The sequence below is a fragment of the Paralichthys olivaceus genome, chromosome 2 (genome assembly GCF_024713975.1).
Source record: "Paralichthys olivaceus isolate ysfri-2021 chromosome 2, ASM2471397v2, whole genome shotgun sequence".
Taxonomy (NCBI): domain Eukaryota; kingdom Metazoa; phylum Chordata; class Actinopteri; order Pleuronectiformes; family Paralichthyidae; genus Paralichthys; species Paralichthys olivaceus.
Genome location: NC_091094.1, coordinates 7,107,631 through 7,129,455, shown reverse-complemented (window position 1 = coordinate 7,129,455; position 21,825 = coordinate 7,107,631). Strand labels below are relative to the sequence as shown.

The 21,825-nt window shown below is 41.4% G+C and overlaps 1 protein-coding gene across 1 annotated transcript; it reads left to right on the top strand.

The window, feature by feature from the left end:
- The first annotated feature begins 129 nt into the window (after window positions 1-129).
- Window positions 130-19,953, top strand: slc2a1b (solute carrier family 2 member 1b). Its single transcript, XM_020096772.2, has 10 exons — window positions 130-708; window positions 8,977-9,072; window positions 13,108-13,268; window positions 14,689-14,929; window positions 15,037-15,199; window positions 15,679-15,866; window positions 15,982-16,086; window positions 16,643-16,744; window positions 16,845-17,048; window positions 17,333-19,953. Exons 1-10 carry the CDS (start codon window positions 694-696, stop codon window positions 17,531-17,533), a joined length of 1,476 nt encoding a protein of 491 aa, XP_019952331.2. The 5' UTR covers window positions 130-693; the 3' UTR covers window positions 17,534-19,953.
- The last annotated feature ends 1,872 nt before the right edge of the window (window positions 19,954-21,825 follow it).

Sequence of the window (21,825 nt, the reverse complement as noted above, 5' to 3'; positions counted from 1 at the left end):
CATGATTTAATAATTATCTCATACTTAACCAGCTTCCTATATATCTATAAACATATTGTTTACAAGTGCTCTTTATTGTGTATACTGTACAAAAACATCATGATGAATAATTCATCCAATTTTTTTAAAGTCCTAATATGTTTTCAAGTGTAAAATGTACATGCAATACACACAAAAGTACATTTCCCTCTGAGAAGTATTGGAGAGAAAGTACTCAGCAGGGTGAGACGAAGAAACTCCAATAGTCCTCGTTATCCCAGCTGCTCTGTGATTGGCTGCTGCTGGGTCAGGCCTCTTCTGAACACGCCCAGATACGATTGCGTCAGCTCCAATATTTCAACCGGGTCCGAGTCACCGAGGAGCGGACTCCTCCGAACCGACGACACGGTGCCGCCTCCGGAGCTCAAACTCACATCCGAGAGGAGACTTTTCACGCGTCCGCAGAGACTGAAGCTGTCCGGCTTCTCCGACTACAGGTTGAAACTCTCGATTTAAGTTCAGAACCCGACCTCCGTGTTCACCGACTTCTTCTGAGCGACACCACCGGGAGACTCTCACCGCCGCCGCCGCTACCACCTCCACCACCTCCCGCTCCTTCCCCGGAGGAAGTTCCTTCCATCTCGGGCAACTTTGACAAGGAGGAGAGAGGAAGGGAAACCAGAAAGAGAGTATCTCCCCCACGTCGCTGCCGTTATGGACTCAGGAAAGGTAAATTATTTCCGTGACTCATTTTTCCTCCACGAGCTTTAAAACCCCCGTGTGATGTCCCGGTGTTGTGCCCTAATGAGTCCCCCCAAGGAAACGACTTTAGTTCCGCTCTTCCCGCGAGTTCACTGGGTTCAGAACATCGTTTTGTGCTTCGTGATGGAGAGTCAACATCATGTACTCTATCTGCTGCCTCTTGTATTTGTTGAGGAGTATTTTTGTATTATTTTACTTAATGATGGCGCTTGACATATTTTTATTCCTCAAACATAAACGATTATAGCACAACTACAACTAACACTCCTACTATGTGATGCTCATTTCGTTATTCCCATTAGTTAGTGCAAAGTATCCAGTTTTATATCCACATTTATAATATATCCACACTTAATGATTCTATTCCAACACATTTCAAAACGAAATGTACTATTTATATATATATTTATTTATTTATTTATTTATTTCTATAACTAGATTTGACAAGTTTTACTTGAGGCAGTATTTTAGTTGGAGCAGCTTACTCTGCATTATTCCTGAGGTAAAATAACAATAGGTAAAATATTAAATACGTAAGTTATTATAAATCGTTGTGCTATTATAGACAATAGAGCCGTAATTAACTACTTAAGTTTTCTCAGTTAATTGATCTGAATATCATGATATGTAATGAAAACTACTCACCACTGTTCCTCAGACTCAAAGCGACAGTCGTATCAAACCTTACTGAAGTTACACAGGTTACTGTTGCTTCAGACAAACTAAACCAGCAAATCTTCACATTACAGAAGATGGAACCTTCCAGTGTTTTGCATTTTTGCTTGATAATGACTTCTAAAAATGAAATGGGCTCATCGATTAATCAATAGTTAGCTTGTGTTTGGTTTTTTGTTGAACCAAACAGGACATTTGAAAACATAATTTAAGGCTCTTTTCATAATTTTATAAATAATTATTTGCAAATGATTAAAGTCATAATGAGGATTTTGGTCCTAATTTAAATGCAGAGTATCGAAGACGCAGCAGAAATTTTTTTTGATTTTAATTTATCCAGCTTTTCTATTGTGTTCTAATGTGTTCAACTTTGATATAAACAATCACTAATCACAACTTGACGTTATAATGATCTAAAGTCTTTAGTCTCTTACTCTGTGAGGCTCAGAAAGCAAAACTAATAGAACTCATCTTGTGTGATGGAGCATTTTCCATCCAGCTGCAACTTGTGGTCGCTGTTACATAAATGCAGACATGCAGCTCAGTGAGGTACGTACGTCATTTACCCAGTAGAGCAGCACAGTGTGACACAGAGGCCACAAAATGTTTCCAAAGCTGTTTTCTAGTATGCATAGCGTCCTGCCGTGGCCCTTGAGCTGGACGGGTTTGTTGTGGACGTGATGGGAAAGGTCCTAGTTTCCACTGTGATGTACAGACAGCAGATTTGCTGGGCGATGTGGTCAACCCTTGGGGAGTGAAACCCTTGACCCTCGCCCTCCCAGACTGTTTGCTTCACTCCCTCTTTTGTGTTTTGTTGCTTCCATCAGATTCGGACTAATGGGTGACTTAGTGAAGAAATCAGTATGGGAAGTGTCACTTTTATAGCTCTAGTGACGTGAATCCGATTCAGGGAAGTGTTTTTAGTTTGATGTTTGATTAGTGCTTGAATTAATACCTGTCCTGGCATTGACTCAGTTGGGTGTGGCTCCATAAATGTCACGCTCTTGGCTTAGTCCAGGTTTATTTGCAGATTCACATAATGCAACTTCAACTGTCTCCTGTTACGTAATTTTCATCAAAAATAACAGCGTGCGTGCTTCTCCATCAAAACATTAATGACGCTCATCGTCCCATTTTGCCCAGTCTTAGAGCGTCTCTCTCAACAACAGTCAGCTTTGTTTGGGTTTTGAAAACTCACCTCAGCCTCTAATTTTCCCCAACAAAGAATGAAAAATGCTAATTGGGGTCAAGCATACAGTTGACCAGCTCTGTTTTGAACGAACCAGCTCCTACACATTTGATTTCTGACAGACTCGACAGCACAGGTATTTTGATTGGGAGCCTGGAGCCAACAACCAGCCTCACATTGTACAGAATTTAATTGCACATGCGGCTTAATTCCCCCTCCATCCTCTCTGGCTCTCAGAAATCTGCCAACTCCTGCTCTCCTTAAGACCCGAGTCCAGTAGATGGACTTTCGTCTGCATGACTAGCTCCGTTCAGTACGCCTTAGAGTGGGACCGTCAGCCACGTCCTAATGAGACATAATGAGGCTTTGCTGCGAAAGTTGGGATTAAGAGATCTGTGAGGGTTTTAATTGAGATGAACAAGTAAGCGAGAGTGCATGTTTAATAGTTTTTTATAGCCACTGTACTGATCTCCACTTCTGATTGCTGTTGGATGAAATTAAGTGCTTCATGCCGGGCACCTCCTTCCCTACGGGCTTCGTTTAACGGCACCGGAAAAATATCGCAAACCATAATTGATCAAAACCTCCCTTTATCAATATCATCGTGACAAATAGACCCCACACTGCAAATACAAAGTCTGCTCTCATAGAGGCACCACAGTTCCACTGTCCCCTCTGCCAAGGTCATGTTTAACCTGTTGGATTGTTTGTAAATTAATCAGCAGGATTGTGCAAAAACTAACTGTTGGATTATCACAACATTCAGTGGAAGGATGTGGGATGGTTAATGGAAGAAGTGAGTAAAGTTTGGTGCAGAGCCAGGATCCCCTTTTTTTAACTTTCTGAATAATTCATGGGTCTTGATAAAAATCAGACACATTTAGGAAAGTGATATCTATGTGTGAAAGTCGGTTGCAGCTAGATTGAATTTTACAGGACTGTTGGGCCTTAGCAGAGTTATGTGCTCAACTGAGTGCTATTCTAGTTTATATTAGCAACACTAATGTTTCCAAGCAGAACACAAATGTAAATACATTTAAAACACTTTGCAGCAGCATGTAATACATTATATATGAATACAGCACATGCCGCTACAGCACCTCTGAAAATAAGATGAACAATAGGGTTTCATTCCATGTTGTTTAAATTGACCAGGAAACGTTTTCAGGAGTCATAGTGAGGGATACTTCCCCTCCAAGAAAGTCACTGACTAACCTGGATGAGATTTACCAGAAATATAAACCAGGGGAAGATATTTAATTACAGACAACACAATGCTCTTCTTCAGCATTGTACTTTTCCATCAAATAGTTTTTCACAAGGAAAAGAAAAAATGGGAAGTTATTCTTATTTTCGGGGCTATTATGTTATTAACTTGTAAATTGTCTTTGTCCTGAATTAATATTCTCCAATACAACAAAAAAGGCTGATAAGATCAGGACGAGGAAGCTTCAGGGCCGAATAGAGCGTAGCATGAGGGGGTGAGTTCGGGGCACATATTGGATTTCCTGCCACTGTGTAAGCTGAGCCTGAAGAGGTGACGTGCGGAGGGGTGTGATGGCGGCAGCGTAGGCCGTCGCTGGCAAGGAGGAACTAAACCCAAACTAATTTCATAGAATCGCTTACTTCCCCCCTTATTCTTTTCAAGCTAAATATTGTCAATTTTAAATCATCTGAGAGTCTGGCTCTAGTGATACAAATAGTTTTTAATCAAATGTGAAGTTGTTTTTAACTTAAACAGACTTCGTTTATCACTGTTGAGGCGTCAATCATAGATTACACAGCCTCCGCAGTGATCTGGTTTGAATATGACCCACTTCATAGTGTCTGGTTGAAGTTTAGCATTTGTGCTTCAGTATTTTTCCTTTGTCTTTTTACTGTTTGAAGAAAATGTCACTTGCTCTTCATTTGAGAATGTAGTGATAACAATAAAGTGTCAAAGCGTTGCACACTTTCTCGTCAACCTGTGGCCAAACAGTAGCCAGAAATCCACATACGTTAAAGAAAAGCCATGCTATAATATATCTTCTATTTTGTAGTGTCTGTAAAGTGATCTTCCCTTAAAGCCTCATATCATCTGGTCTTGCTGACATTTATTTATAGATTCTCTGCTTCACTAAATAGTGCGTTTCATCCTGTTTACCTGTTTACATGCTTAGTTGTGGCCAAACTCTCATTTCTCAAGAATTTGTGTCACACTTCTGTCTCTGACTCGTTAGACTGCAAGTTAGAACACTTCTCTTGTCTTTGTTTTAGCATTAGTACATGTTTTTTAATGTCAAAACAAAACAAATGTATTATTTTAGTGTAGATCATGTTTTTATGTTTGAATTTCATAGATCAACCTTATGTTTAGAGCTGTTTTTAATATAATTTGACCTGCTCTTCTACCTTATCCCCTCTTTGTTCTTTATTAACATCATTACACATGGTTTGTTTTTCTATGATATGAGCTGGTGTCTAGATGTTTGCAAAATATCTGCTAATAAACGGCATCATGTGCTTTATTAACGTGCTCTTTATCAGTCCTGTCAGTGGAGAGGCTGTGTTGTCAAGCAACGAAAGCTGCTATCAACAGTGTTAATATGCACCACAGCCTTGACTCTACCAGAATTTACTGGCTGCCTCCCCACATGCAAAGAGCATGCATACATTTGCATTGGTGTTTGGACTTTCTGAGGCATTTACATGAAATAAAAGTATACGAAGGAGATAATGGATATCGTCATCATGCAATTCTATCTGATAATTTTACAAAAATATATTTATCATACAAAATGTCCAGCAGCCACACTGTTCATTGAGTCAGTCTTGGACGAGGAAAAGCTGGTTTTCAGAAGCCAGCTGCAAAGTCCTGCCAGATCCTGGTGCATTTTGGCAGCTGGGTTTGTCTGCTTATTAGTGCCAGTCAGATTTCTCTCTCTCTCCCTCTCACGATCGAAATTAAACTTATATAGAAATGTACACATGTAAAAACATTTTTAAAGTATTGAACTTTAAGGGAAGAAACGCATTTATAATATAAAGCATTACGGTGTCATAGTATGGTACAATAAAAGACGTCAACTCGTTGATGTTCGAGAGAATTTCAACTGTGAAAAATAGCATTAAAGTATTTATAAGACCTTTTAAAGCTGCTGTTGGTTTTGAAAACAGCATCTTTCTGACAGAGTAAAGTCCTGCTCCATTAATCTGGTTTAAAGCTGCATGTAGATGTGGTACACGGTGAAATGCTCAGCCCTCTATGCAAGTAAACAAAAACTCCATTTACGAACATAAACACAGCTGAACATTGCTGCCGAGGAGATCAGCCCTGGGGGGGGGGGGGTCACTGCAGGTACTGTAGAGAACCACAGCAGCGGATAAGCACTGGTGACTTGCCATAGCTTCAAGGAAATAGTCATAAAATACTTTTATTGGGTGTGACTCCATTGTTTCCCCAGTGAGGAGGTCGTGTATTGTGTTGCTGCCGCTTTCTTTGTACGAGAAACCGTATTAATAATCTCACCTACCTTCAGAGTGTTTTATTGTCTTCATCATCTTATCCATTTTTTAACAGTAGAACAATTTGAAGCTTCACATGTTTTTATCATTTTTAGAAACAATGTGATCCCTGTATGTTGTCTTAAGACAAATGGGCCCATCAAACGCTGTGTGTTCACTGAGGCCCGGCTGCGGGAGGTCTCCTGGTTTGTGGGTTAAAGTTAAAGATGTCACAGAGGAGTGTTTGATTTCACAAGAACACACGCTGCCATCGCCATGCTTGCGTCTGGATTCAAACCCCCACCTTCAGCAAACAATTCCAACTACTCCCCAGGGGGGCTGAGACTTAGAACAGACTCAAGTGACGGATTTTCCCCAGATGGGGGTTTTGTGTTAAGAGTAAAAAGCAGCTGGAGGTGTATAGATTCTTTCTCGAAACAGCAGCAGCGTGGGTTTGGCTCTCACTTCTCATTGGTTCTCTCGTCTGCAACGTGGCTCCTTTAAGACTGTGTGTGTGTGTGTGTGTGTGTGTGTGTGTGTGTGTGTGTGTGTGTGTGTGTGTGTGTGTGTGTGTGTGTGTGTGTGTGTGTGTGTGTGTGTGTGTGTGTGTGTGTGTGTGTGTGTGTGTGTTAGTCACCCTCCCTCCCAAGAAACCCGATTGGCTGAGATGTTGGTGGGTCTTTAAGTCTTTCTAGCCAGGCCCATTTTTTAGACGAGCCTGCTGGAGCAACTGCCTCCGAAACCACACAGAGGTTTTTATTTATTCTTTTCCTTCTCCCCGCCCTCTTCATTATGCAATAAAGACATTCTGACTCTCGAGAAGAATCTCTTTAAACTTGTGTGTCAGGCAACTGCTGTCACAGTGGGAGTGGCCTTTTGTTGATCGTCTCAGGAAACTGTAAATACTATTTTAGAATCTGCCTCAGGGTTTGACTCAAAGTGGAAAACTTTTGAAACCTGACTTTATACTCCAAGCATCTTTAATCAATATTTTCAGATTAATTGTGGATCAAATGGTTGTTTAGAAGTAAATAAAATGATCTCCCAGCTCTGCAGTTCTCAGCTCTACACAGTTTTTAACAACAACTTTACTGTTTTGTCATCAGGTAAAAACCCACTGTGCACTGTGCACTGCCTGCCTACAACCAATCTGCTTAACAACCAGGCGGGGAACAAAGCTGAGTCGCAAAAGAACCAGATTTTTCCCTGAGGACTTCACATAAAAACGAACGATATGATTTGAGACGATATACCCAAAGCGCCTCAATTGCGCCCTGGTACTTGGCTGCAGAATAGGTCATAAACCAAGTCTCCTCCTTGTTAGATGATGGGACATGGGCCAAACTAAAAAGTCAAAGTATCAGGCGGACAGAGAAATGATTCCAAATGAAAGCTTATGTCATGTATCTGTGAGAAGTCTGTCCATCTCAGCTTGAGAAGTGTGTGTTTATGGTAACAATGCCAACCACATGGGTGCAAATGATCTGAGCAGGAAGTGCTACACCCCCCCTGTGTGTTTGTGTGTGTGTGTTCTCTGTGGTATCAGATAAAGCAAAACATGTCCAAGATATAATCTACATCAGTGATATAATGTAATTGCCAAATCATCAGCTTATGTAGGTTTTGATACTGGACACCATGTTTGTAAAAGTGTAAATTTACATTGTGCCCCGGTGCCAGCAACAATTTGCAGGAATCAAATGTTGAGTGACTTTACCAGGGCGTTGTTTGTTGATGCAGTAATTTGCAGCCTCCACATTCTTGTGGTCTGTTGGTGTTTATTCTCACTTTTGGTTACGCATCAAATTGAATAAGAAAGATAATTTGCGTGGTTGGTTCCTCGTGATAAAACGATTCGGATCATGTTTTTGAAGAAGAACTGATGCTTCTGCTCGTTTTGTCTGCACACGAAAAAGATTTAGAGGTGACATCTACCACTGGTGAAGTCGGGTCTTTTTGTTTCCACAACTTGAGGAACCTAGTGTGACTCGGCGTAGCAAAGGATTTGAATCACAAGAAACTGAGGCAAAACGTTCAACCCTCCAGACATGATGACTGATGACGAGATATTAAATGTGGAAATAGTGAGAAACTCAGCTTTTTGCTTAACTATAAAGTTGTTTTGAAATACTGCAAGTTTTCAGGTCGATACATATTTCCATCCTCGCTCACAGACTATGAGTTATGAAGTAAAACAAACACAGATCATGGTAGCTTAGGATGCAACGACAACAAAAAGGTAAATTGAGGCTTGAGGCAGTTTTTCTGTCTGAGAATTGGACAAAGACAGCGACATACTTTGCTCTGGTTTATTAGCTTTTCGGTATGAGGACAATCTCCTCTAATCTAGTGGGCTCTGCTGAGATCAAGCTGAAAATGAACTCTGTAATAATGGGAACAAGAACACAGACAATAACACGAGTCAAAAAACTTGAAAACAACCTGTGTTTAAAGAAACGTCTCTTCCTTGTTCCTCATGGCTTCAGGAATCGAAAGGAAACTTTTTAAGGGCAATCTGTTTCCCCCCGTTGCATAATGACGGCTGAGATGACCACACTGTCAAGATATTTCAGGACGTTTTTTTAATAGTGCATTCATTTTACAGAGCGGGCACACACAGAGAAGATAAAATTAGAGTCTGACCAACCTCAACATTTTTTAAAGTCATGACTTTCCAGCAGCAGAAGCACAAATATCAGGAAATTAAATATCTCAGTCAGTGATATAAGGGGACAGTGGAAGTTTTGTCCAACTGGAAAGATGATACTGCTGCATATCATGTCGCAGCTCTTAAGACAAACCATCCACGGGATAAAAATGTCGACCAACTGGTCGAATTGGTCTATTCACTCACAGCATTTCCTCTTCCTCTCTCTGTTCTCTTGCAGCAAATCACGCTCCCGTTGTTGATGAGCGTCGGAGCAGCTGTGATTGGCTCCCTGCAGTTTGGCTACAACACCGGTGTCATCAATGCCCCACAAAAGGTGAGTTATGGGAGTGTGCATACAGCATGTAACTGCTCAAACAGCATCTCCAAGACATGAACCACAAGACACTTATTATTATTTATGCATCTATGATAGATCACTCCTACATCCCAACCTAGGCTGCATCATACATTTTCATCATCTTAAAAAAGCGAAACTGAAACGATAATTGGCCACATGAATGTTTTGGCTCTGGATCAGTTTTAATTCCCATCTATACAAACACACCTGAAAACGCACATGACGACGTCCAAACTTCCCTGTTTTAGCGTCTCTGAAACTCCGGAGTGGTGTCGACTGGTGTATCTGTAGCGGAACTGATGTGTTTTCAAATGAGAGTTGAGAGCAGCCTGAGACTCAGTGACTGCTGTTCACTCACTTGATGGATTGAAGAAAAAGACAGAAAGTTGGTTGGTGGAGGGGCTGCGGAGATAATAATAGCTGCATTTAGGCAAAAGTCCAAGGACATCTGTATGAACAGGCCCTGAGCGATCCCTGTGTCAAAGAGTGTGTCTATGACCAAAATTGGAGCTGGGCTGCATAGAAGGCTGGGAAAATCTAGACATGGGAATTCAGAGGAAATTAAAGTTGAGAGTCGTCTACCCCCGTATCAAAACAAGCTAATTGAAGAGATGTTTCCCAAACCCCAGGAGGACTAAATCTACAGTGGGTTTAATTAACAGACAGGTACACTAAAGATATTCATTTCCTGGGGAATGTCTATATTGAGTTGTGTGTAAATAACTTTCCTGTCTGCCCGGTTTGCAGTGGTCTGAACACACCCCCTGGCTACACAGCCATCTCTCCACAGGTCAAAGCTGTGTCACCAGACAGACCAAAGCCCCGCCTGCTCCGCTCCTTTTTAATTTTCGTTCTAGTCCTCGGTAGGCCGGAGAGCGGCTGTCACGTGGATCTAGAGCTGCAGGTGTTTGTGTTGTTCTCTCTGTGAGGACAATTTTCATCAGGACTGCTCACCCACTGTCATCACACTGTCAAAGCTGTGTGGAAAGACGGGATACATTCTCTTACTGTATTTCGTGAGAGTGAAAAGAGCTGAAATAGACAGAAGAGAAATAAAGATAATAATCTCTTGTAGGTTTCTTCTTGGGTCATAAAGGGGACGATGAAATGGTTTAAAAGGGAATTTTAGGCTTTGTTCAAAGATTTTCCAATTGCGGTAGTTTAAAAAAAGATTATGTTTTGTAAACTGTGTGTATAAAAAATACAATCCTTTAAGGGGTGCACATAACAGTTATTATTTTCAATTTATTGGCTAATCACTTCGGCTCTGAGTCTGTCCCTGCTTCCTGAAAAGTCCTGCACATGCTTCATAATATTTAATCCTGTGTTTTGCCTCAATAGTACGACACTTGTTAGCAAGATTTGTCTCCACCATGAAAACCACACGTGTTCCTGTTCGTGCGGATCAGCCACCAATTGCATAGCGAGTGTGAGCTGCCGCACGCGAAAGGGAGGCGGTGAACATGTTGTCTGTTACATACTGGGCCAGTATGAGCCTGCCCTCTTGGCTCTTTATCCCTTCCCCATTCCCCAGCTTTGGCCTCACACACACACACACACAGATCTCTCAGGTCTAAGCAGCATTACGTGCGGTGTGCACAAAAGTTTTTGCCCAACACAGCTTCTTAATCCTTTATTAGTTAATAACCAGTTAAGAGGCTGTAATTGTGCAAATACAACTTTTATATATAGCAACAACACTTCAGATTATCAGCAGCCGCTCTCCACTCTGTGTGGTAAAGGCTGTGATGCTGCTGCTGCTGCTGCTGCTGCTGCTGCTGCTGCTGCTGCTGCTGCTGCTGCTGCTGCTGCTGCTGGCTTTCCACTGTGCTATAGCGTCTCTGATTGGACACGCTCCTTTCTCCTGCCTGTCTCGAGTTCCACACTGCACACAGTGTCCTTATTTGGGAAGTTGTGCACTCAAGGAGGTCACAATCTGCAAAAATGTTTTTAAACTGTCTAGATGCTTGTGCAAACTTCTAGTTTACTGTTCCTGAAGCAATTCATCCATAAAAAAACTGCTGGATTATTACAAATTCAAGACCAAAGTAAAATCTGCAATGAAAATAAGAAACCAGAAATGCACTCTGTAGAGCGTATGTCTGCAGCTCCAACTGTCCCTTTAAATCAAAACAAGCCTGAAAGCTAAGAACACATAACGTTTCTCAACTACACAGAATGTCTTTAGTCGTATTTGTTAGTATACCCCCAGGAACCACACTCAAATCAGCTAGATCCAGATTTTTGCTTGGATTCACATGAAATTGCACAATATTGATTACGTCCTGCAAGGCCCAACAGTCTCCTTGAAGTCAATCAGGCCTCACAAAATTGTACACACGCTGATGGAAACATAACCTCTCTGGTGGAGGTAACTATGTTTTTGCCTCTTGTCGAAATATAATGGCACAGGTTTTGAAGGACAATCACTCCACTTGTTATGGAATGATTTTATACGCTCCCTGCGTGTGCACCATACACAGTGCTCACCTTGACAGCCTGGCCACCGGTCAGCTCCAGCAACACATGCTGCTGACAGGCCTGAATGGATGAATGGACAGCTTGTTCCACTGTTTGTTAAGAGCCAGCTGCTGGTTCGGTCTGTGCGGTGTGATCAGATTAGACTCGGGGAGAGAACACAAAATAATTGCGTAACTTTTCAAGATCAGCTGCTCGGGTCATCCTCTACCAAGTTAGTGAAGGTGCCAGTTTGATACTGCAGCTCCGATAATTAGACTGAATGGCTGTTTCCTTTCTCTTCAGCCATTGTAGTTGAAAAGTAGACGGCCTTTCAGATGTCTGGAACAAGGATACCACAGATCCAGTACTCTGCATATAAAAAATAAGTATATCTATGAAATAGAAATAACAGAACCAGAGAATTAAATCTGAACAGAAGCTTCAGTTCTATTGATGAGCACCAGATAACACGATAAATACATAATAAACAAATTGTCAACTTGTCATTTTATTTGCTTGAGGCCGGACAGGCACAATTTTTTTTCCATCATCATGTTTTGTCCTGACTGCTGATTGGAGAACGGTGGCACCAACTGAAACCAAACGCTAATAATCATGTGGGTACAGTCTACGCACGATGATGCACTTGTTTTATCGCCAAGCAAGGTCTTGTGAGCGTAAGCTGATAGTGGACATGACCCGAGCTCTGTGGTTAGAGCGTCAAGATGTCACTCTATATGTATTCCCACACTGCAGGAAAGCCCTCGAAAGACTGGGACAGAATTTCTATTCATAACTAGTTCACAAGGACACGGCCATGCATTTAGTCCAGATACCATCACTGAGCTCTAGTACATCATGAGCTCTGACACGAGGCCAAGTGTTTCAAAACAAATATGGATGATGTTACACTATCACAGAGGCACATGACAGGGCTAGGGTTAACGTTTGGTAACGACAGTGGTGTGTGTGTGTGTGTGTGTGTGTGGTGGGGGGGGTCAGAGACATGCCGTTGATGTCGCAGACGGAGTGGTGACCTTTCTGAATCACATGAGAGGTGTTGGTGTGACACATGTAAACAGACACAGGCTCTGCTGCTTGAACTCTGTCACCACCTCTTGTGGGCGTGTTTGTCAACATGCGGAAATCGTCCCGCAAGGAGACAGGGGGGGGGGGGGGAGGGGGGGCGGAAACTAAACCACGGCTGGTAAACTTCCTGGTTGAAGGATATAGTGATGATCATACAGTGCTGCCATCCGCTGGTCTCAGACAAACACTATGTATGAGCCTAAACAAGAGGAAAACACAAAGCTTCTGATCTGTTCCTGAGTAAATGCAATGATGACATTAAAAGTGACAGAACAACACTTCCATCATGACGATTCTCTTTTGTCTTTTTAATTGTGCAATGTGATTTAAAAAAAAAAAAAAAAAAAAAGATCTGATTCACGGTACAGTTTGAATTCCTGTTTTCTGATTCAGTTCACAACACATTTGTTCTTTAATCGTACAAAAACATTTGAAATGTGTCTTCTTTTTTTGTTGTTCTAGATCATTGAGATGTTCATCAATGAGACATGGTTTCAGCGCTACAATGAACCAATCACCAAGAACTCCCTGACGGCCATCTGGTCCATCTCTGTCTCCATTTTCTCTGTCGGTGGCATCATAGGATCCTTCTCTGTCGGACTCTTTGTCAACAGCTTAGGACGGTAAGTACCGGATAAAATCCTTGCTGGTATTGGAATAGCTCAATAACTGCGGTCAAGAAAAAGACTGTACTGCAGACAATTTGTTTTAGTGAACTTTTTAATATATATATATATATATGCATGTACCGTTACTAAAAATAGATAAATAAAATATACATCACTTTGCTTAAGCGACAATAACCATCTGAGATTGAACGGATTCACTTATTTCTCAGTTTGATATAATCAATCATCACCAAATGTTAGCAGCTATTAGGAACTAGCACATAGAAAACATTTAAGTCAAGTGTGGTCAAGTTTAAAAACAAGCAGAGTGCTGTGCAATAAAAGAAGACACCATGTGAAATAACAAGAACAATGATGAATTAACAAATTCGAGCATAAAATAAAAATGGTATGATTTGGATTAAAATAGTTTTTAACATTGAATTAGGGCGTCTAGTAGATGGATCCAAGATAAAATCTCTCTATCGATTTGAACAATAAATTGAAACAAACTTCCTGGTGGCCACATGGTCTCAAACAAAACAAAGGGATTTCAGCTGAACACACTCAGACGTTATATAACCTTCCCATTGACTCTCCTCCTGTGCACACACAGGTAAAAGGTCCTTCCTGTGGATCACTCTCTTTAGAGGTTTCACGGATGTGATGTTGTTCTGCAAGTTCCAGGAAAAGTCATCGCTAGTTTACTTTTCCATTATTACATAATTAATTACTAAAAAATAAATAACCTCTACCAGCACCAGGACAGTAACATGGTAATTTAATAACTGGAATAAGTGGATTTAGTGTTAAGTTGCTCTTTCATAATGTTTTTATTAGGATCCACCCTCTTCCCAGGTTCCACATAAAAACACAAACAATGGAGAAAAAAATAATATTGTACATTACGACCAGAAGATAGTCAAAGTCAACCTTTTTGTCAATTCTGCTTTGTACAGGACATGGATGGGATTGAAATGCCGTTTCTCTCTGATCCCCGGTGTAAACATATAAGTAGACAGAACATATTAAGTACTCAAAACATAGTACAACATAGTATGGAGTCAAGGGCACACAGTGGATAGGATGAGAGTAGTGCAAATAGTATAGTTTGCGTTACTCTCCTCCGTGTGTGAAATGCACTTTGCAGATATACTGTACAAGCAGAGTAGTATGTGAGCTACTCAAGAGTGTCAGCAGGCAAATCTACAATGATAGAAATAATCTATAAAGATCTTTTTTATTTGATTGAATAAGTTTCCAGCTGAGACAATGGTCTGTAGTCACACACAGGAATAGAAATATAAGATCACATTAACTCGAGAGCTGTCACATCCACAAGGAAAACAAGAAGTTACGTCACAGGTTCAACTTGCAGGTTGAGGAAGTGTAGAGAAATGTAACTTGAACTTGTTGTGTTCTGTGTCGTCTTCAGGAAGAACTCCATGCTCATGGCTAACATCCTGGCCTTCATCGCCGCTGCTTTCATGGGCTTCTCAAAGATGGCGAGCTCCTGGGAAATGCTGATCATCGGTCGGTTCGTGATCGGCCTCTACTCCGGCCTCTCCACGGGCTTCGTGCCCATGTACGTGGGTGAAATTTCCCCGACGGCCCTGCGAGGAGCCCTGGGCACGCTGCACCAGCTGGGCATCGTCCTCGGCATCCTCATCGCACAGGTTGGTGCCCCCTTGTTGCACCAGAGTCAGATGTTTGGTCATTTATACAAATGCATTGCAGAGGCTTAGCAGGTGATTCATGTCTGGATTGTGTGGGTTGGGTTTAGGTGTTTGGAATGGAGGCGTTAATGGGAAACCACAGCTTGTGGCCGCTCCTCTTGGGCTTCACCTTCATCCCAGCTGTGGTCCAGTGCGTCCTGCTGCCCCTCTGCCCCGAGAGCCCCCGCTTCCTGCTAATCAACAGGAACGAAGAGAACAAGGCCAAGTCTGGTGAGTTCTTCACATCATAGAAATGGATGATGCGCCTCCACTTTCTCTCATGGAGCGAAAATTAAACTTAAATTTCCTTGCCGCCAACGATTTTGCACCTCTGATCGTGGTGTGGAGCTGCAGGTACAGATACCATCAGTCTGTCAGTCATTACGTTTCACCCATTTTATTAGCATTAAATAAACTAAAACCAAACTTACTGGAAGATTAAACACTTGAAGTACTTAAAATTACAGAAACCCTCGTTGAGAAAAATGTTTTTGATAATATAGAGGTAGGGTTTATGACATTCTGCAGCCAACCACCAGGCCAAAGACGTTTTGGCTTCACTTTTAGGAGCTGTCTTGTTTCAATGTCTTTAAATCTGTCTGTGGTTCACATACATGAAGTTGATGTTATTTAATATAACTGCTGTAGACATAATCGTCAGAAAACTAAAGAGAAATTTAGCTGAACTGGTTTTTCTCTGCACGTTTCAGTGCTGAAGAAGCTCAGAGGCACCACCGATGTTAGCGCTGACATGCAGGAGATGAAGGAGGAGAGCCGGCAGATGATGAGGGAGAAGAAGGTGACCATCAAGGAGCTGGTTATGTCGCCGCTCTACCGCCAGCCCCTCATCGTCGCCGTCATCCTGCAGCTGTCTCAGCAGCTGTCTGGCATCAACGCTGTGAGTTTCCCAGACGTCATGTTATTGTTCACCGTGAGAACCGCCGCTGAGATTCTGAGGAACGGACGCACAAACCCTGTAGTAACCATCACTTTGTTTATTGTCGTATCTTTAGGTGTTCTACTACTCCACCCAAATCTTTGAGAAAGCCGGGGTAGAGCAGCCTGTCTATGCAACCATTGGTGCCGGTGTCGTTAACACAGCGTTTACTGTGGTGTCGGTGAGTAAAAAAGTTTTAACAGTACAGATTTAAAAAATGCAAAATGTAGTATAAGGCCCATATTAAAGAAAAATATATTCTGAGATTTAAAGAATAATGTAATATAAGAATGAAGTTGTATTTTAATTTGTAAAAAGTCAAACTTTTATATATACTAATCAGATACTTTATTTTCATTGTCTTAAGGCTTTTTCTTTTAATATTACAACTTTATTCTCGTAATATTTGGACTGTTTTCTTGAAATTGTTGTACTTTAGAAATATATTTACCCAGAAATGACTCGGTGCTGTTCAAGATACTAAATTGATGTTTTCAGACTTATCTGAGGTTGTAAATGTTAATTGCTCCTGTGTCTGAGACCAATATTCTCAAAATCATTTTTCATTAAACACTAGGAGGATTTGTCAGATTTTACATGAATAGATATAAGTTTTTACATGTAGTACCAAAGCAAATGTTCTCTATTTTTCCTGAAGGAATGAATTAGCAGAGGTTGAATCAGTGGGTTGTGTAGTTTATTATTTTACTTCATTGGATTTGTTCTTTTTTTTGTAGCTGTTTGTTGTGGAACGTGCAGGACGTAGGTCTCTGCACCTGCTGGGGCTGATGGGAATGGCTGTATCTTCCGTCCTGATGACCATTGCCTTGGCTCTGCTGGTAAAAACAACAAACACGTCTTATTAGAAATGCAGTGATTGCTCTAAAATGACACTGAATAATCTTTATTCTTTAACTTTCTTGTGCTCTGGTCCTGTAGGACGATTACAAGTGGATGTCGTATCTGAGCATCGTGGCCATCTTCGCCTTTGTGGCGTTCTTTGAGATCGGACCGGGTCCCATCCCCTGGTTCATCGTGGCCGAGTTGTTCTCGCAAGGACCCAGGCCTGCAGCCATCGCTATCGCTGGTTTGTCCAACTGGACCGCCAACTTCATAGTGGGAATGGGCTTCCAGTATGTACAGGTGAGTCGAGAACACGAGGAAACACTGGATCAAGTTACTGTGAATGATTTTTTATGTACTTTTTTATTATTCAGCAGAAAACATTCTTCTAGTTTGGGTTTGATTAAAAAAAAAGTGCAATATTAGAGGAATTCTCCTGAACAAACAACATTAATTAAAACTTTTTCTTTTCCATTTGTTTTCCAAATTAGAGAATTCGTAGAATCCATCTTACATCCTCACCTTCACTGAACCTACGAAGACGCCGGTAAATAACCGATTCTCCTCTTGAAATCTCTTTACAGGAAATTTGTGGCCCCTACGTGTTTGTCATCTTCGCTGTGCTGCTGCTCTTGTTCTTCGTCTTCACCTACTTCAAAGTGCCGGAGACTAAGGGCCGGACGTTCGACGAGATCACGGCCGGCTTCCGCCAGACGGCTGCCACGGGCGGAGAGAAGCACTCACCGGAGGAGCTCAACAGCCTGGGGGCTGATTCTCAGCTCTGAGCGACAGTTTTCCAACCTTCCAACAAACTTTTTCTTTCTCAGACCGGGTGGGGAGGAACGACTGACTAGACGTAGGCGGAACCATCAGTAGAATAACTTTCACACTGTCACCACATTTCGGGCGTCGTCACCGAACAAGGAAAAAAGCCCAGCGGGATTCTCCCAACATGACATCTTCTGCTGCCCCTTCCACGTCACGCAAACAATCTCAAACTCAGAGGGCGCTGTCGCCTGACATGCGGACGAGGGGACGTGAGGATAGATTGGGAAGATTTTAACTATTTAAAAGAAGGAAAATTAATTCAATCCAGAACCTTTTTTAAATATTTGTTTCACTGAATTTATTATTTTATCTGCATATGCTCTGTTCCTTATAGCCTGTTACAACAATACAGCGCTGTAGCTGTAGAATCCATTCACTGTGCAAAAAGATACTTGGTTGACCGTGCTGTAAAGCTGTATCACTGTAGACTCGCACTGTAGATGCTGCACAGCTGTACGTTGTCTCCACCAGGTGGCGCACTCCCCTGAAGAAAAGTTTTTGCACCTTTTGAAGTTACTGAGAACACAATCTGTTTTGTGTCTGCGAGGATTCTAATGGTTGTGATCCACATTTTTACACAGATTTGTTACTTATGTACTCTGGCTCGATAATATTTTACTCTTTTTACAACTGTTACTGAAATTGGCATTTTATTTTGGGTCATACCAACAAAACTTTCCGATAGATCAAGAAATCTAGTCAGCACAGTTGATGAAATGAATATCACGGCTGCGGAGGAGCAGCAGTATCTGCACAGATCTGTAGCACAGTGCTGAACTTGGCAGTATGAATAAATCATAAAAAAATTGTTTTACTATAACATGATGTTATAGTACACACTCGGCAATCAGCAGCCACACGACCACAAATCTCTCACAAAACCAGAATGTTTGTGAGTTTAAGTGCCTGTCGAAAACAATCCAGCCTCCTCTGCCTCCAGCTCGTCGCAGCTCCGGGTCAGAACCAGACATAAAAATTTCTGTCAGTGGAAGATCTTCACTTTTCTTCACTTTTAGCTTCTCTGAGCTGAGATCACCAGCCTCTAAACGTCTGGTGTCTGGGATCTTTTCACACAAACCGGAGCTGCAGGCTGTTCCTCTTCAAACAATGACGACAGGGTATCTTCAGAAAGAGGCAGAAGGAGACAAAAAGGGGACCAAAATGAACGTCAACCTTTTCAAAAAAGGCTTTTATTTTCCTGAAAGTGCCTGTTGGGTCAAACTCCCAGTGTCCCTGAACACTGAACAGTATTGTGGAGCTCGCTCTCTTTTCAGTTGCGTAGTGTCGCCTGGCTCACTTTGCTGTACAAGTCAACGACTGCTGCGTCACGTGTTTCTTCTCTTTAAGTTTGGGGAAAGTTCTTCTGTTGTAGCCGCACTTTATTCTTCACTGAGATGTTTATTCATCATCTTTTTTAAACAGTGTGGTAACTTTTACTGTAGAGAGACTGAAGTACTGCTGATGGATTACTTGTTGTTTTGAAGTTGTATGTCTATGTATCTTCTGTTCACACACACACACACACACACACACACACACACACACCCACACCCACACCCACACCCCAGAGGTCAATTGTTCAATTGTTAGTGAATGCAGTTATATTCATAATCTAATCAGGAATTTGATCCAAATCTAAACCCAGTTGTCACAAGCAAGTTTAATCATTCCATAATTGTTCATTATTGTACATAGTAGATCTTTATAGTTTATATATATAAATATATTTTTTTGACTGGGTCAACTCACCTGTCCTGGAATGCACTGTAACATCCACGTCTCTGTACCTTTTTGTGACTTTCACATCACATCACCAGCAAACTTCTGCGATGGCACCAAAACGCACGCCCCCACACACAGATGATGTCTACTGCATATATCTAAATTGTATTTCTGTTGTTGTACATAGATTCTGCGTGGGCATTTCATTTTTCATGTAGCCTCATGGTCCAGTTCGGTGGTCAAAAAATCAGTGGAAGATGTAAATATGATGCACATTACAGCCTTACCCGCTCCCAATTCATAACATATTTAATATTTAGGTTTTATTTTTTATTAATAGATAAATTAATGATTAGTGTAGTGTCGTAAATCTCTTCCGCGCTATTTACTTTTTTTGATTTGCCATCTGAGGATATTGTGGCCTAATAACTTTTAATCATTTTTATTCAGATTTGCCATTGAAGGATTGTTCCAATGAGATGTAGACAGTAGCTTTTTAGTGCACAGAGCATATTCTAATGTTTGTAATAATAAAAGTTTTGTGTGAGCCTCTGCTGAGGGAAACCATACATTGTGATGGATGGTGATGTGAACGCTTCTACAGTTTTGTACAAGTGATTTAAAGGCTGAATAAAAGAAATCATGCACATCTGATGTTTTTGACTTTTCTTTAAACTCACAGTTTCTGTTATCCACCTGGGGGCAGCAAACTACAACATTATTGCTTCATAGCTACAGAAAACCTTTTTGGGGGGGGGCACATTGTGACTGATGAGCTGGTGTTGAATGTGAATTAGAAACAAAGACTGACGGTCTGTTCCATTCCGTGTCGTCCAGTTTTGATACCTGACAAGAGATAAAATATACATATCTCTTCCTTCCCCTGTTTGAATATACCGACACACAAATTCTACAGGGAACAAAATGTCCTCTGTTACACACACACAGATCGAATGAATTGCTTTCCTTCTATGTTTTTTGTGTTTAGTTTCTTCCTGTCACTGTCTCAAAATGTAAATTATATCCAATGTTAATTCATGTCTCACCAGTTATGTCACATTTCTTCAAATTAAAAGGGGGAGAGAAGATTGTTATGAATTGTATTCAGTACTTTGTGTGACTTCTCATCTAGACTTCAGATCCAGTCAGTCACACATAAAGACTGTTCACCAGTGGTTGCACAAGAGATAGAGGAAACAGATTCACCTGGATTTTGCTTTTTCTTTGCATTGCATTGGTCAGCTGTGGCTCAGGGGGTTCAGCGGTTGTCCGCTCACCAGAGAGTGGGCCGTTTGATCCCTGTCTCCCCCCTGCTCCTTGTCCTTGGGAGCCAAACATCTGAACCCTAAACAATGTGCTGGCGAGTGTGAGTGATGTGTGATGGAGAAAGTGCTGCACACGTAGATAAACTGTATGAATGTGTATGTTGGTTTGTTTTGTTCCCAGAACGAGACTGATGGAGCGGTGAGGGACAGAACGGAGCTGGGGACAGTATCTATCTCTGGATTTATTACTACAAGTGATGCGCTCCACACATGAATCTATAGATGTATGACAATATCGATCATATAGCAGCAAAGCATGGAATCGATTTTTCAGTGAACAGCAGTACCTCAGGGGTCGTCATTTGATTAATATGAGCTGATAAGACCCTGACAACTCTTTAACTAGAAACTGAAGCTTGGATCATTTTGATACAACAATGTGAGATATTTTCACCGTTGGCCATATTGATGATAACTGCAGCTCACAGCTACAAGCCAACTAACGCCCACTCATATTTAGAGATGACTCTGGGATGTGACTGATTCATAATAATAATCATTATTACACTTCCTGTAGAAAACACTGTAGGTATGACAGGACGCGTCTCCCAGCTCAGCTCAATGCTTCAAACTGGCCTCTATTAAAGCAACACTGTCATTTTCAAGGACTAAAGGAACATTACACAGTTTTCAAGAGCGAACTGACACTGCTGCAAGATGATGAAATAAAGTTATCTACATCTAAAATGTTTCGTCCACAGTGAATATTCCAAATTACCTAAAAGCTGCAGTTCAAAGAGCACATCCTCTGAGAATAATATAAGAACAAGTGAGAAAATATAATATATTATTCTTGCCTCATTCAGGAAATGCACTGATGTTAACCTCCAGATGAATGACATCACTCGTGTTCTCCAGCCGACTTTAAAGGTCGCACCCCTCTCGCTCTTGATGTTCGTTTGTTCTCGATAATGTCTCGTTCTACTCTGATCGATGCACAGTAGCAGCCACACACCTGCAAAACACTAGAGCCCAACATTTATCCATCATCTGTGACCTTTCTGCTTTAGACCGATCGCAAACAGCCACTTAAACTGCAGAGAGCAAACAACCGAAACACATTCTGAAGCTCTGGTGTGTTCCTTTGCATTTTAAACAATTCTCAAGGTCGCAGAGAGCAATACACTGAATAATGAGATACAGGAAAGACCCGGGCAAATGCAAGCATTTGAATATGTTTGATCCCACACTGGCACATGAGC

Excerpts from the sequence above, each read along its gene's own strand:
- slc2a1b (XM_020096772.2), top strand. Across the intron at positions 9,073-13,107 it reads TCATCAATGCCCCACAAAAG|ATCATTGAGATGTTCATCAA; the intron begins GTGAGTTATGGG and ends TTGTTGTTCTAG. Across the intron at positions 15,867-15,981 it reads AGCTGTCTGGCATCAACGCT|GTGTTCTACTACTCCACCCA; the intron begins GTGAGTTTCCCA and ends TCGTATCTTTAG.